The following is a 15,229-nucleotide window of genomic DNA, read 5'->3' as shown; positions in this document are numbered from 1 at the left end:
GAATAGGAACACGTAAATCTTTCATCAGAACCACAATTAATGAAACACTATTCCAAGTAATGAGAATGTAAATTTGTTTGTCTCTTCAGTTCAACCACTCACATCCAAATAATGCATTAGTCACTTACTGGAGAATAATAATTTTGTAAAATTGTTTTCATATTTTCTATCGTGAAAGTAGTTATTTTATGCTACAAATGTATTGGTAATCGTAATTTATACGGTTAATGTTTAAACCCGTTTGCTGTCTAATACTGCCCTCTTCTGGATATTGAGGTGTATAGCCTCTCAAGCTGCAAAGCACAACGCCGTATTAAGAGATGTTAAAATCTTTTCTGCTACGTTTTTAAACAACATTAATAATTCTAAGGTTTAATTTTGTCGGTGCCAAATATAGTGAATAGAAGCTACAATGTGAAAAAAAATAATAATGAGTGAAGTTAAAGTACAATTTTCTTTCTGAAAAATATAATTTTATCAAACCACAAACTGTTTGTGTGATAAACATATATGTCTCATGAAAGTGAATGAATGTTTCATATTATTATTATTATTAGGAGGACGAGGAGGAGGAGGAAGAGGAGAAGGAAGAGGAGGAGGAGTAATAATAATAATCAGTAATGCCTCAGTTATTTAAAAAAAATATCGAAGGTTTTATTTAAAACTACTTGTAGCAATACCAACAGAAATACACTTACGCTTTTAAACGCGATGTAAGTACAACATCGTGAACTTCAATTTAGGAACCGCTTACCGGAAACGTGGTAATTTTTGCTATTTGGTTAGAGTAGTACTTCCGGTTTACCTCCCGACTGTTTTTTTTCCAAAGATTTCTTTCACCAAAAAAAGAATAAACGTCAATCGATGGGTGAGTTAATACAAATACGAGCTCTGTATGTATTATTTTGTCATTGTTTCTCATATATTTTAAGCTATCCCTATATTTTTCTATATTTCGTATGGTGCATTATATTGTGAAGGGATCATTACCGGAAGTCATTTAGTTGTTGTCGTTGGGTGTTGAACTTGGGCGGAAAAAAAATGTTGTTTGTCAGCTGACCAGAAACTAAGTTAATCGTGTAATGGACTTGTTGTGTGTCAGTGCAAGACTTCCCGAATCAACAGAATGAGCTGCCGGTCGACGGTGGGGTATGTTGACATTCCTTTTCAAACCATGCGAGGTTAGCAACTCTCATGTATTTCTAACTAGTTTTGTCCGAGTCTCCTAGTTAGCTAGCGTTGACCACCACAAGCTTGGCAAGGCGTAAACAGTATACCGCTTGGCAAGGCGTAAACAGTATACTGCTGAGAATTTAAAAGGTCTCTTGCAGGATGGCTCCCGGAGTCATTTTGCAATCGGTAGCCACAACAGCGTCGCGAGAGTCAGGTGTCCGCAGTGACCCGTGGCACACAAGTGTGTGCAATTGATTTTCCTTGGCTAAGCATCATGTGAAGTGTGTTTCCTCATTAGCACACACAAAGCATGTAGTGTGCCTCCTTTTGATGTCTACGAGAAGTTCAGCTTCCCAACCTTAAATTGTCAAACACGCACTCGTGTGAGGTTATTTCTGTCTCTCTCTCTCCTTTCCGTTTTTTAAGCAGTTCCCAGTTCGGAAGATGTGAAGCGAAACTTGTGTGACAGCTGAGTCTGTCACATGGCCGCAGACGTGAAAATTTGCAGTGGCTTTATCTTCTTTCTTTTTTCTTTTTCTTTTTTTTTTTTTGTCCACTCGTGTTTTGATAAGAATCGCATTGTTTGTGCGGGACTCGCTGAGGCTGTGCCACTTAGACTCTGTGTTGAGGCGGAGATATCACATAGTTAATGATTCCGCTGCCTCTGTTGACATAGTTGCAGCTGCGACGGCAAGGTGAGAAACCATGCGCTGTTTATTAAATTTGTTCACTTTTTGCTGGAATGATAACAAGGCTGAATGATAACCAAATCTTATTGATTCCTCTCTTTTTTCAGGACTAGTAAATATAAGAATTTTTCAAAGCTCCAGTTTGTCAGCTTAATGTTCCATAAGAATTTGGCTGACATTGTCTTGTGTTTTCTCCTTTTCCAGCTTGCTTTTCAAAAATTCCTGCCTTACCTCCGATTGCCCCAACCTCCCCCCCTTTTTCCTCTCCCTGTGAGTGTCCAGTTTTCTGTCCCTAAAAACTGGTTGAAGGCAAGCCGATGGAGTCCAGCCTGAACTCGTCCTACCTCCCGTCCGCTACGGACCACGACCAAGCGTCCGAGGATGAGGACAGCGAGGACCGGAGCTCCACTACGTCACTTCTGCCTAAACATTCGCCTGTGCCGCTGGCCGTGCGCTACAGCCCAGAAGACTCTTACTGTTTCGTCTATATCATCTTCTTTTTCTTGGGCATCGGCTCCCTGCTGCCCTGGAACTTCTTCATAACCGCCAAACACTACTGGCTCTACAAACTGAGTAACAGCTCGGGTCACAGCGGGAGCGATGATCAACTTTCAGACCTCGGTGTGAGTGAACGGGACGCAGTGCTGTGATTAATTGTGCACGCAAGTCCACAGGAAGATGCACATTTGTGCCATTCTTCATGCACAGCATAGTGCTGTGAAGGTCCTGTGACCGCTGCTGGGACTGGGTGTCCTTTGACATCTAAGCAAGATGTCTTGCAAAACTATTATGCAATTATACATGTCACAAGGCCACTTTAGGTTAAGTTGAAGTTTGAAGGAGGTAGATTCTGGAGACTGAGAGGAAAAATGCAGGACATTCTGTGGGATATAAATGATTTCTGTATGGCGGCTGTGTTGTTAAAATTAATCAATCTAACGATGCTAAGTTGTTGTCGACTTTTCAGCGTTCTCAAAGATCTGGGATCGTTTAATCTGACCTTTCTGTTGTTCGGTGGTCAGCTTTTAATTTGACTGCATGGGATCGACAGATCGGGAGGAGAAGAATCTCTTCGATTTAGATTTTTCTCTCCATTACTTTCACTTCCCCATTTGTTGCTGACACTCGTCTGTCACGTTCAGCCGATTCAAATGCATTGTTTGACGTCTGCGTTTTTTTTATACTTTATTTCTTCACAGGACTACTTCGAAAGTTATCTGTCCATTGCATCCACGGTGCCCTCTGTGCTTTGCCTGGTACTCAACTATTTCCTAGTGAACAGGTCATTTCAGTACACAAACACACACACACACACACACACAGAAAAGCTACTGCCACTAATGGATTCCAGTTGTGTTGCTTACCCTGCGATATTGATTGCAAATTAATTTTTTTCCCTGCATGGACACTGATTCTGGGCTTTGATCAAAATGTGCATAACTGAGACAAATAGAAAATAATTTTCCTCGCATTTAACACAGCATTTCAGCAGAGCAATACCGTTCATAATTTTTTATTTGTGCCAGTAATTGAAATCAAAAAGGATTTTTCTTAGCACGACACAAACCCTCAGTCTAATTTCAGGTAGAAGTCCAGAAAAAACAGACAAACTAACTACAACACAACTCTCCCTTCTGTTTGGCTAGGTTGTCTTCAAACGTGCGGATCCTGTCGTCTCTGTTGATCATCCTCGTGGTGTTTGTGGTGACGACGGTGCTGGTGAAGGTGGACACATCCAGCTGCAGGACAGCCTTTTTCGCCAGCACTCTGGTCAGTGTGGCTGTCGTCAGCGGAGCCTCCAACCTCTTTTCCGGCAGCATGTTCGGGATAAGTGGCCACTTCCCCATGAGGATTTCTCAGGCACTCATATCAGGTATCATTTCCAGTCAGAATGGGTCATTGCGCTGATTCAAAATGAATCCGTAGCGTCACCGCACTGTTGTAGGGATGTTTAACCCTGCTTTAGTGTGAAGGGTTCCTCAGAACACTTTCATGTCAGCCACCTCTCTTCATTTTATTTCTAATGTCCAGTGAACTGTCTTAAGAATGCAAAAAAATGCTGTTTGGGTTTATTTTTTATTTATTTATTTTTTCATTTATTCATTTATCTATTCATTTAATCCCAGGACAGGCAATGGGAGGCACACTGAGTGCGGTCGCATCAATAGTAGACCTGGCCGCGGTGGATGATGTCACCGAGAGTGCACTGGCCTTCTTCATCACAGCGGACATCTTTATCCTGATCTGCATCATCTCGTACCTGCTGCTCCCCAAACTGGCGTATTCCAGGTCAGTAGCAGCTGGAATCTTGTGGGAAGCCTGATGATGGAGGCTGTGTACTGTAAAAACCTGCACTACTAGTTGCAAACGTCAAATCTCTTCAATCTGTAGTCTTTAAACTCACCACCAGATGGCGACAGAATGCAATCATTGACCTGATTTGATCATAGTGTTCATAAAATTTATATTCATATTTTAAACTTTCATATATTTTCAACATATTCATATATTTAAGTTTTGATGTTTTTTGTATTGAAAAAAATATTTAAATCATAGTTTTTAAAGAAAATGTAAAGTGCATATTTTCTCTTTCAGGCACTACATGCAGACAGCAACACACAACGATCAAGGGGCGGCGGATGAGAGGGGAGCAGCATCGGAGGCGGGAAGCCGAGCCTCCGTCCCGCCTCTGAAGCCCATCCTCAGGAAAACCTGGGTGCTCGGACTCAGCGTCTTCTACGTCTTCTGCGTCTCCATCACGGTGTTTCCTGCCGTGTCGTCGGGGATCCAGTCTGTGCAGGGGGACAGCAGGAACCCGTGGACGACCACGTACTTTGTGCCAATCACCTGCTTCTTCCTCTACAACTTCTCGGACTTCTGCGGGAGACAGGCCACGGCCTGGCTGCAGGTTCCCGGACCCACGAGCCGACTCCTGCCTGTGCTGGTGCTGTGTCGGTCCGTAATGGTGCCGCTTCTCATGTTTTGTAACTACCAGCCAAGGAGCCGCCTCCACACGGTGCTCTTCCCCCATGATGTCTACCCTGTGGTATTTAACTGCCTACTCGGTCTCTCTAACGGGTATTTAGGCACGTTGCCAATGATTTACGGACCAAAAGTGGTGCCTCGGGAGTTGGCCGAGGCCACAGGAGTGGTCATGTCCTTTTTCCTCACTCTTGGACTGGCTGTAGGGTCTGCCTTCTCTGTGCTCATCGTGCACTCTATCTAACAAGACAAGACAGGGAAGTTACAACTACTTGCAGTACTGTTGTGAGGCAGTGAGTCAAAAATTAAATGCCACATGCCCGAAATACTGCAATGCAGTCTTAACCAGTAAAGCCAGTTGGCTGCCATGGTGTTTTGACTAGACAATTTCCTCATACTTTATTTTTGAAAGCTGTTTTATACCTCATATATCATGTTAACACTTTACAATCCAAGGTGTCTGTTGAGATCAGACTACCACAAACAAACACATTGCACAAATTTATCAGGTTTTGAGTGAACAAACAAGAGCTGTTACACTGAAAATGTCAAAGTTCAACTAAATAAAGACTTTTGGATGACCATACAGTATTTGAAGTTGGTACTAAAATGTGGGTTTGAGTGTGAAATAAAACTCATGCTGGTGCTCAAACCCAGATTCCTCTCTGGTGAGAAACTAAGCAGCAGGCTTACTGGTGACAGGTAAGCAACAGCTGTGGAAAGACTTTCAAACTATTTAACTACCATTGTAAATACAAATAAGTAACTGCAACTCGGGCTCAAACTATTTTCCATAATTCTCTTTTACTGCATGCAACTGAGTATTGGTGTGCATTCATAATTATTACATTATATGCAAACGATGATTCAACTTCTAAAGTCTTGCAGAGGATGAATAGATTTATAGGCTGTCTAGTGAAAACTCAAATGTCCAGATGGGTTTCTGCAGGTTTAGATTTACCTGCCCAAGTCGTGTGGCATTAAATGGAAAAAGAAGACAGTTGCGAGTCCCTCTTCTGTATTGTTGTTCTCTTCCTTGATAAAGGCAGCAGTCAGGTGAGGAAATCCACCAATTCAGTCAGTTTGGATCATGCAGCCACACTGGTGAGTTTGTTTTTTCTTACTGGCACCTTGATTAACAGTATATGGTATTTAAATTTCAGACGAGGAGGAAAGCTAGGAACGCTATTAATTTACATTTGGATAACCTCAATTAGGAGCATGCATTTATCTGTTGAAGGATTAGCAGCCATGTGCCATTGAAGTTAGTCAGTCACTATCAACATACACTGCAGAGCCGTGTTGATGAAATGTATACGTGTAGGAACTCACCTAAAATGAAAAGACGAAAACGATTCAACTGGGAAGGTGTTTATTGTTAAAGACATGGATAAAATGGGTTGGCTCAGGGATTTTGACAGAGTGCACATCAAAACAAAAAGCTTTCTGTATTTAGAGTGATTTGCAAAGAGTAGGAAGTGCCCAAAAACAAACCAGATGCGAGCGTGAGGAGTTGAGCTCTCTAAATCAGAAAAAACAAAATCCCTACAAAACAGGTTTATCACACTTCTAAAACACTTCCACTTACACATTAATACCAAGTCATCTCAACGATGAACAACATTAGGCGTAATCACATTGTAGCCATGTGACGCTGCAATAAAAGTCATCACCCTGCAAGCGGTAAACCCAAACAATAAAAATCTGCAAAAACAAATGTGAGAGTGACATTCACTCCAGGGAGTGGTACAGGCCGAGCTCCACACCACTGACACATATCAATCATTTCGTACTTCTCTCTGAGAAAACACCGTCCCGTCCCTGTCCACCATGACGTCGACCAGAAATATCAAAGTTAATTCAAACACTTTGCAGTCACGTGAGTCAATTTAAAAAATGGTAAGAACAAGACGAAAAAAAAATTAAGAAGGAAGCAGCACTACAGTATTTTCTTGTTTTTTCCCTATAGGTCAGTTTCTGCTCCTCTTCTTTATACCCACACGTGGCGTCTGCAGTGAGTCACAGCCTAAAAGACGAGCAAGAGTGAGACAAGACTCTCAGAGTACATTTGCATAATCAAACATGGTTAAAAGAAAACAGAAGAAAAGGCTCTGAAGCCACAGAGCAGTCAAATATACTCACGTCACACTTAGTTGCTGTTAACATGTTCTTGCACCAGTAGTCAGGTCCCAAGGCGCACTGTTCCATTCCCAGCAGCAACTTCTTGGCTCCTGGGCAGGCTCCCAGTTTCTGGCAGAGGCAAACAGCAGCTCAGATTACAGTGCGTCAAGTGAAGGAAAAACCCCATAAATCCCAATTACACCTTATTGGCTCCAACATCAGCAATGATGATGGATAGAGCGGCTAACGCAAGAGTGTTCACGTCACTTGCGCTGTAATCAACTCTGAATCAGCCCCAGCTTACAATGCACACGAAGTCCGGATCAAGCATCTGGAGCAGGAGCTGGACGAGCACTGGCTCGTACTGCGACACCAACTGGTCGCACTGTGAACACAGGCAAACGGCGTGTAGTGAGTCGGCACGGTAAGGAAAACCCCAGAGGTGGAGGGAATCAGCGGCAGCTCCTCCTTACCTGCTCCTTTATCGAGTCTGGCAGGAAGCTGCACACCTTCCTCACGGCCTCCTCAATCTCTTCTTCTGTGGCGTTCTTCTCCAGGAGTTTATCCACGTACGCGACGGCCACCTTGCACACCTCGCAGTAGGAGCCGGTTTTGAAGCTCGTCTTATCGAGAGCAACTGAGGGGGGGGGAGAAAAAAAAAAGAGGAATCAGCGCTGTGGGCCTTAAGCACAGAAAGGTCAATGAATTGGAGCATTAAAAAAAAAAAACAGCACGATGAAGCCCTTGTGGCTGGCTGCAGTTTAGGTCCCAAAGATCTACACACTGAAAGAGTCCAGGAGGAAGTAATAGCACTAGTCTGCTGTCCTAAAGGTCTTTGCTTGCGTATACACTGCTGCTAACATGTTTGCAGGCAAGCAAGAGACCTTATGGATTGAAATGAGGTAACCTTCATATATCCCAACTCAAAAGATTAGTGAAAAGCTAAGAAAATATTAGACCCAAGTTACCCATCACAGCCATTAGTAACACATCTTTCTAAGTCTTGTTTGATGTTACAGGAAATTTAAAACTGAAGTTCCTTCTAGTCACAAACATCAAGGCCATTCACAATTTTGTTTTGAATTCTTGTTTTAGGACGGTTTAGTGGCTGCAGAAACCAAAACTGAAAAGCAATCAGTTCTTGTCATTGCTTGCTTTCAGTGGACTGTGTGGAGGGAGAACCTACCAACGTAAGCGCGGTGGTCGTCATTGCAGAGCGCCAACACTGTGCACACCGTTTTGGGGTCAGCCTGCTGCACCAGCAGCTCAATGATGGCCTTTCCATAGGTCTCAATCAGGTCCTTGCACTGGGGATTCAGACTGGGGGGCAGGTAGCTGCACACCGACTCAACAGCTTTAATCACCTCCTCCTGAAACAGACAGATGTTGAGGGATCAGCTTGACTGCAGAGCCAGACTAAGCACACGAGCGGACTGGCGTCATTTTGTGGATAGCTATGACCAGACTGGACGCAGTCAGAACACATCCTACCTCCGTTGCCTGATCCTCCAACTTGGATTCCAACTCCTTCATCACAAACTCACAAATGGTGCAAAATTTGGATTCACGGACACGGACCACATTCTGCAACGCAAAGAAGGCAGAGTTCAGACTTGCATGTAAATATAGGGGGGGGGGGGGGGGGTGTAAAAGGGGGTCAGGTGGCAGGCGGCTCCGATATCCTACCACAGCAGACTTCACGGGGGCAGATTCCACCTTGGTGGCAGGGAAAAGCTTAGCGGCAGGTACAGACTTGGCTGCAGGTACAGTCATGGCAGGCTGCAGCTTCAGCATGGGAGTGGACTTCTTCTTAGAGCAGAAGCCAGCATAGACGCAGATATCTTTGGGTTCCTGAGGAGAGAGAGCAAGGAATTTACATTAGGGAAACAGCCAGAGGGCCTCCAAGTTCACACGACATGCAGCGAACAAAACCAGTTTCCGAGCTGCATAATATTACACAGTATTCACATCCATGCAGTGTGAACCAGTTAACACAAACCAGAGAAAATCTATCTAAGAGCAACACCTTCAACACAACCCCAGACAGCCAAAGACTACTGCTACTGTGAATACTGCTGCTTTGTGAAGCATCCTGTCGGAAAAGCCACGGCTGGGTGAAATATGATGTTAGTAAGGAACGGTGCAGGTCGGATGCAAACTGAAAATCCAAGCACAGCTCAATACCGCATGCATGAATGTGGACGTCGTCAAGACGATGTGGCAGTGGCTGAGACTTTAGACAGATGCCTTCAGTTTCAAGTCACAAGTCAAACAAATTGGAGATGTTATGTAGGGTAATTAGATCACGTACAGTCAATGCCACAGAGAGAGTGGGAAGCGGTGTTCGGTGCGGACGGTATTGAGAGGGAGGAGCTTAGAGGCTGAATGAGAGAGGACCTACCTGTTCCTGGGGAGCAGCGCAGGAGAAAACAAAGCAGGGGAACATGAATGGAGGGTAAAACAGAAAGACAGTCAGAAACAGGCAGGAAGTTGCTTAAAGTCAGAGGTGGGGGGGGGGGGGGGGTGGAGCAAGCCATGCGGTGCCTCCTAAATGTTTATCACTTTGGCACCACAGAGACATACAGATCGTCATGGGCTCATTATCTTTGATAGGCAAATGATTGGGATCGATGAGTATTAGAATAAAATGGTTAAATCCATGTTATAAAATAAGGCTCTTGGCATGCAAATGATTTACAAAGACGTGAGAAAGTGTGAGGGAACGCTCACCATGGTCATGAGCTGGTCGACCACTTCGCTACCATACTGGCTGACATACTCCTTGCACTGCAGTGAAGAAGCCGGGGTGGGGGGAAAACAGTTAATATACATGAACTGCATTATATACACATAACATCCATCGCCCAGTCTGAGCGCTAACCAGTGAAGACATGGACGGGCCCAGCAGGTCGCACTGGTTCTCGATATTCGCAATGAGAGAGTCGACGAAGGAGGAGTTGGCCTTGGCCTCTGCTTGAGCATCAGTCAGAAACTTGATGCAGTCCTCGCACACGTCGCCACTTTCCTGCCGAGTGGGGAGAGAAGAGGTCCAGTCAGAGCCAAAATACGAGTAGAAAACATTTATTTTGCCCGGCGCGAAAGACACCTGTACCGTCTTTGGGGTCTCCTGCTGAGGGGCCTCCTGAGGATAAAGGAGCTGGGGCACGTTGAGAATGAAAGGAGCAACAGGCTGGGAGAGATCCACCAGGGGGATATCGTTGGACGCAAGCTGCTCATTGACCTGGAGTTTAGCCAGTGCTGCCTGCTCAGACTGGCACAGCCCGATAGCTGCACACACCACATCAGGAGCCTCCTGTTGAGGAAAAAGGCATAGTGTGAGCAAAGGTAAAAGGCAGACGACCTTGTGGGAAAGAAAAGGAGCTAAGATTTTTGAGGAACAAGACAAAAGAATCTTTGTCTTGTCATCGTTGTCATAATGCAAAAGCAGGTGGGAGTTGAGACAGAGACACTAAAGAAAACGTGTCATGAGGTTCGCTTATGACACACTGATAACTTTGTTCCTGTTTGAAATGGATTCACTTCTCCATCAATAGCCCTTATTCAGCTCGCTGCACTTTGCTTCCCCCTTTGACACAGAGAGGCAGCTGGACCATTGACTGGTGTCGAAGGCTGGCTGAATGATAAACTCTAAAGCCATTCAGTTTTAAAACATTATGATGAAAAAAAAAAGGCTTCATTTTAATATGAAACCTAAGCGCAACTGATGAGCTCACTCAATGAATGCCTCAAATGCCCTCATCCTGTTGCCTTTAAAAAACAGGTTTGAAATCCACGTTGTGTTCTGCAAGCAGAGTGGCGTTACTAACCAGTTCCCCAGTAATGATTGCAATGAGGATTGGGTAATAGCTGTCCACCATCTCCTTGCACTCAGCCGTTAAACCCTGATCTGGGATGAGCTGACAGGCTTTCTCCAAGTAGCCAAGAATCTCACCCTGCAATCACAGCAATAAATCAGTGAATCGTTGTTAAGTGTGGGTGCATGTATACATTAACAGTTAGACTCAATTAACGTCTGAATTCCTCCTTTGTTTTTACCTCAGTGGCATTGTCCTTCAGAATCTGGTCCACGACTGTCAGAACTTCTTTGCACAAGACACAAGGAACGGTTTTCTGAAATAAGAATATTGGAAATGGAATACGAAATCAATGTACACTTCACACACTTCAGTCTACAGATGTGACAGGAAGGGGATATTTAATAGAAAACCTCGTACCATGTGGGGCTGATTCCACACATTCTGTTGACAGTGGGTCACAGCGCCACACAAAGAGGCTGCCTTTACATTCTGACACCAGTAGGGGGGGCCACGAGCACACTGTTCAGTGCCGAGCAGAGGGGTCGCTATTGCTGCTGAAAAGACAAAACAGTAGAAAGCACACATTAGGAAACTTAATCTATCAGACTGAGAAAAGCAAACACGTGAAGACAGTGGGCCACGCCGAGTCAGAAAGATCCTCAACTTCTCAAAAATGTAGCATCTTCAATGAGCGTTGTACACCACAGTGAGGGTATGAATTAGGCTTAATACAGGTGGCTCCAGCCAAAGTGAAATGAGGAAGTTCAAGGTCGATTAATCATTTAAAATATTTGCAAAAGCAGTTCTCACGCTATCAAGACAAAATGTATTTAGATATTTTTATAAAGAGATGTTGCAAATGACAACATTAACACAAACAATTCAATTTAATACCAAATACATCATAAGTGTAATAAAAATAGCCAGGCATAGCTAAGGTTGTCATGCTACATGTGGCACCTCTGTTTTGGTGGAGCATTTTCCCTCCAGAGTAGATGTTGCAATAGAACTGACAGTGGGCGATAATTAACTTGGCTAGCCTTTAGTCTAAAGAGGATCTACACAGAGGCCTTGTGGTCACAGCTAAATTATAGAGCACCGCCAAAAAAAATTAAAGTGTATCACAGAACCTACACTTTGAAAAATGAACTAGCATATTTAAAAAAAACAGGGGAAATAGAATGATATCCCCACTGTTTTGTAACTAATGCCAAGGAAAAACACTCTAAATCCTATTAGCTCTGAAAACAAAGTTACAGTATTTGCCTTTTAATCTGGTGAGCTTTGCCACGGCCACCTGTAACCAGTCTTAAAATGTACAGTTCCTAATAAAAAGAAAACAACAAGGGGACTTCAGTTATTAATAACACTTCCCTTTTTAGGGAGGTGAAACTGCTCAGGCGGAAAAGACCCAAAAAGAACGTGCTGTGCCATTTCACATTAACAAGAACATCCTTTAAATTGTGTGTGTGTGTGTGTGTGTGTGTGTGTGTGTGTGGGGGGGGGGGGGGGGGGCAGAAGCAAAAATAAATAAATAAAAAAATACAGTATGATTTAATACTTGAAGCACTGTCCTAAATAGAAAACAAAAATCTGGAACCAAGTTGTGGTCAAAGTTCATCCATGTCAGTTGACGAAGTACTGATATGATGAGAGAGGTGGCGGCAACAAATCTTATCAGCGTTTAACTAGATCAGGGCCTATGCCGAGAAGACAGGACACTCCCTTTTCAACACTATCCCAGTCACATGAGCAGTTAAAAAAAAAAAAAAAACCTAGTGAAGTTAACAGACTGTTCCTTAGCTTGTTCAAACCAGTGGGAAATTGCAGCAGCAGCAAAACAGCTGTGGCATGTCTATAAATACAGTATTATTAGAAAAAATCATTTGGACTCACTTAGCAAGCTTTGTGGTGAACAAGAACCTTGGAACATTTACACTTTATATTAAGAATGGGAAACGCGATTTGAAAGACGGCATTCAACATGGTTGACAACAAATCAAAAGCACATGACAAAAAAATGTCATATTTCATTTTAGACAGCAAAACGTCAAACGAAAGTGCAACACAATCCTTATTTTTAGATAGTGACTCTTGTTTAAAAGGGAAGCGAACAGAACACACGACCTGACCTGAAATCCCTGTAGGAGGCAAAAAAAAAGAAAGAAAGAAAGAAAGAAAGAAAGAAAGAAAGAAAGAAAGAAAGGGAAAAAAGAAGGGATCAAGTACACTTTTAAGCCGGATGCCACACTGATAAGTAATAAATACAAGAACATAATACCTGGACTTATGAAAACCAATACTGGCACAAAATGTGGAATGCTTTGACAAAAGCATTTGTATTTCCGTCCGGTGTTTCAAATACCGCGATACCATGTCAACATGTGGTCACGGTCTGGGCAGGCGTCTATTTCAGTTCATAAGTTTGACGACGCTTTATTGCGGTGATTGCGTTGGTGACTTCAATGACCCACTTTGAACAGAACCTGTAGATAAGCTAACTGGGCTATCAATGTGGTTAAGTACTCAAAAGGGCAAATGTCTTCGTGCAAACGCATACATATACATATACATACACACACATATATATCAAAAAATGTAGACATGTATATACATAAAAATTGACATGTCTTTGACGTGAAATACTTCTGCAAGTTACCTCACTATGTCAATTCTCTGTCAGCGTAGTTGAGATTACATTTAAGTCAGTGGCCAAATGAGACATTTTATGTTCATAAATCTTTACCATAAAAATTGGTGACCGAGTTGTTGTCTTTTCCCCACAAAGGTTAAGCCGAAGTTGCTGCTGTATTCTAGCTACGCAGCTAGCGTTAGCTCGTGGCTAAAGTTAGCCTAGTCGTAGGCAGGCCAGCAGTGACGCCTTGAAATAGTGAAGAGTCAGGATTAATAAACCATTCTGAACCTAGAGTTTAAAATGCACCGTTTCAATTGTTTTAATAAAATGTTATAACTGAACACGCGGAGAGACACATGCGTAGTTTGTTTACGCGTTCCATCATAAGTACGCGGCCCGGCGTAGTTTACGAAAGCTAACGTCTTTGAAAACGACTTCCGTGTTTCATATGTTGTGCATGAGTTACACAACGCGCAAGGATTTATTGTCAATCAATTTAAAGGTCAGCTATCGAAATAGTATCGTCGATCATGTACAAGCAAGACGCCAAACAGTGAAGAGTTTGTATTACCTGAAGAGGCGAACAGAAGAGTTAAAAGCAACATGACTCTGCTGTTTCCCGGATCGTTTGTTATTGGCCTCTCGGCATCCAGCGAAGCTATCCGTAGAGCACTGAGAACTGCAATGCAGACGGTAGGGCTTGTTGTTGATGCCTTTATGCCTCACTGTCAGCTGACTCGAGCCATGTGACTCAGCTCGCAGTCGGAGTCTGATGATCGCTGTTTCAAAACGTCGAGTCGAGCGTGCCTTTAATTCACACCGAATATTCCACTAAACATGCCGTTGCCATTTTGCAGAAATGACTATTAAACTATTAAATTACTAACTCAGATTTAAAAGAGATAAATAAAATATGTTGAGTAATAAACTCGTTTTCACCAAATTATCATTCTTATCAAATACTTATGTGGTTGGTATGTGCTTACTGATCTGTTTGTTATATCAAATCAAGCCGATTTTGTATACTTTTGTACACTGTATTTTTGCTATCTAAACTTTTTAGAAAGATTTATTATCAATGTGACAGTTCCTATTATTTGAAATAGCGCAGTGTTTCAAGTTTCGGCAAATTAATAAATACTGTTGATTTTGTTTGCTAATAATGGATATTTATATTTATGTAACATAGTAGGTCCACTTGTATGGGGGTTGCTGTATTGTCCCCGCAACAAACTATTGAGTGCCCTCTGCTCTGGCTATGCACCGACAGCCTGCAATAACGGCTTGTATAATAATGATATGGGGTTAAAGTTCTAGTATGTAAAATTTGGCTTGATTTATGATTACTATATCAGTAAAAGCTTGGCTTATTGCCCATAAATACATTAATAAGAGTGTATACTAAGTACAATAAAAGTAATTTATGGTTTTCCAACCCAGTACAATAAAAGTAATTTGGTTTTCCAAGCCTTGGAATGGTTCTCATATATATAAGAATATATATATAGACCAAGGGTCAGTTAGCTGCATCTTCCTTTTTTTCCCCCCTTTTTTTTTTTTTTTTTTTTTTTTAAAGGAAACTAGGTATTTAAAGAAGCCTGCCTGACACAGCACTAAATACTAAACGCGCCTTTAGGCAGGCCTCCTTAAATACCGGGCTTCCTGAAAATTTTTACACTCTGGACTTTTAAGTGTGATACAAGTGAAGTGAATTAAAACCAGGACACAGGAGGAGCGAAGAGAAACATGTTAGGAGCCAACTCTGCATGGCAGGTCATTGCCTACCAAAATGACTCCAATAACGCAACAGT

General features: G+C 42.7%; 2 protein-coding genes across 6 annotated transcripts; one reads left to right on the top strand and one right to left on the bottom strand.

Moving 5' to 3' along the window:
• Nucleotides 1–1,019: 1,019 nt before the first annotated feature.
• On the top strand, nucleotides 1,020–6,386 carry slc29a3 (solute carrier family 29 member 3). Of its 2 annotated transcripts, none has more exons than XM_076018851.1 (6): nucleotides 1,020–1,149; nucleotides 2,067–2,485; nucleotides 3,062–3,144; nucleotides 3,509–3,735; nucleotides 3,989–4,151; nucleotides 4,458–6,386. In XM_076018851.1, the coding sequence occupies exons 2-6, from the start codon at nucleotides 2,180–2,182 to the stop codon at nucleotides 5,086–5,088; spliced, it is 1,410 nt and encodes a 469-aa protein (XP_075874966.1). In that variant the 5' UTR covers nucleotides 1,020–1,149; nucleotides 2,067–2,179; the 3' UTR covers nucleotides 5,089–6,386. The 2 variants fall into 2 exon arrangements, with proteins under 2 accessions (XP_075874966.1, XP_075874967.1); XM_076018852.1 differs by having other exon boundaries at nucleotides 1,037–1,144.
• Nucleotides 6,200–14,143, bottom strand: psap (prosaposin). Of its 4 annotated transcripts, none has more exons than XM_076018847.1 (14): nucleotides 13,990–14,143; nucleotides 11,201–11,334; nucleotides 11,022–11,096; nucleotides 10,793–10,918; nucleotides 10,072–10,278; nucleotides 9,847–9,990; nucleotides 9,690–9,752; nucleotides 8,652–8,816; nucleotides 8,457–8,549; nucleotides 8,152–8,335; nucleotides 7,439–7,602; nucleotides 7,270–7,350; nucleotides 6,987–7,094; nucleotides 6,200–6,870 (listed from the first exon to the last, which is right to left on the bottom strand). In XM_076018847.1, exons 1-14 carry the CDS (start codon nucleotides 14,021–14,023, stop codon nucleotides 6,835–6,837), a joined length of 1,614 nt encoding a protein of 537 aa, XP_075874962.1. In that variant the 5' UTR covers nucleotides 14,024–14,143; the 3' UTR covers nucleotides 6,200–6,834. The 4 variants fall into 4 exon arrangements, with proteins under 4 accessions (XP_075874962.1, XP_075874964.1, XP_075874963.1 ...); XM_076018849.1 differs by having other exon boundaries at nucleotides 9,696–9,752; XM_076018848.1 differs by having other exon boundaries at nucleotides 10,078–10,278.
• Between the last annotated feature and the right edge of the window lie 1,086 nt (nucleotides 14,144–15,229).

The sequence above is a fragment of the Nelusetta ayraudi genome, unplaced genomic scaffold (genome assembly GCF_046127955.1).
Source record: "Nelusetta ayraudi isolate G7.1 ecotype Tasmania unplaced genomic scaffold, CSIRO-AGI_Nayr_v1 ptg000008l, whole genome shotgun sequence".
Taxonomy (NCBI): domain Eukaryota; kingdom Metazoa; phylum Chordata; class Actinopteri; order Tetraodontiformes; family Monacanthidae; genus Nelusetta; species Nelusetta ayraudi.
Note: the sequence above shows the minus strand (reverse complement) of the source record. Positions and strands in the feature narration are given on the sequence as shown.

Coding starts and splice junctions, on each gene's coding strand:
- slc29a3 (XM_076018851.1), top strand. CDS start 2,180: ATGGAGTCCAGCCTGAACTCGTCCTACCTCCCGTCCGCTACGGACCAC. Junction 2,486..3,061: donor ATCAACTTTCAGACCTCGGT/GTGAGTGAACGG, acceptor ATTTCTTCACAG/GACTACTTCGAAAGTTATCT. Junction 4,152..4,457: donor CCCAAACTGGCGTATTCCAG/GTCAGTAGCAGC, acceptor TTTCTCTTTCAG/GCACTACATGCAGACAGCAA.
- psap (XM_076018847.1), bottom strand. CDS start 14,023: ATGTTGCTTTTAACTCTTCTGTTCGCCTCTTCAG. Junction 11,097..11,200: donor TGTGGAATCAGCCCCACATG/GTACGAGGTTTT, acceptor TTCTTATTTCAG/AAAACCGTTCCTTGTGTCTT. Junction 9,753..9,846: donor GCCCGTCCATGTCTTCACTG/GTTAGCGCTCAG, acceptor TCTTCACTGCAG/TGCAAGGAGTATGTCAGCCA.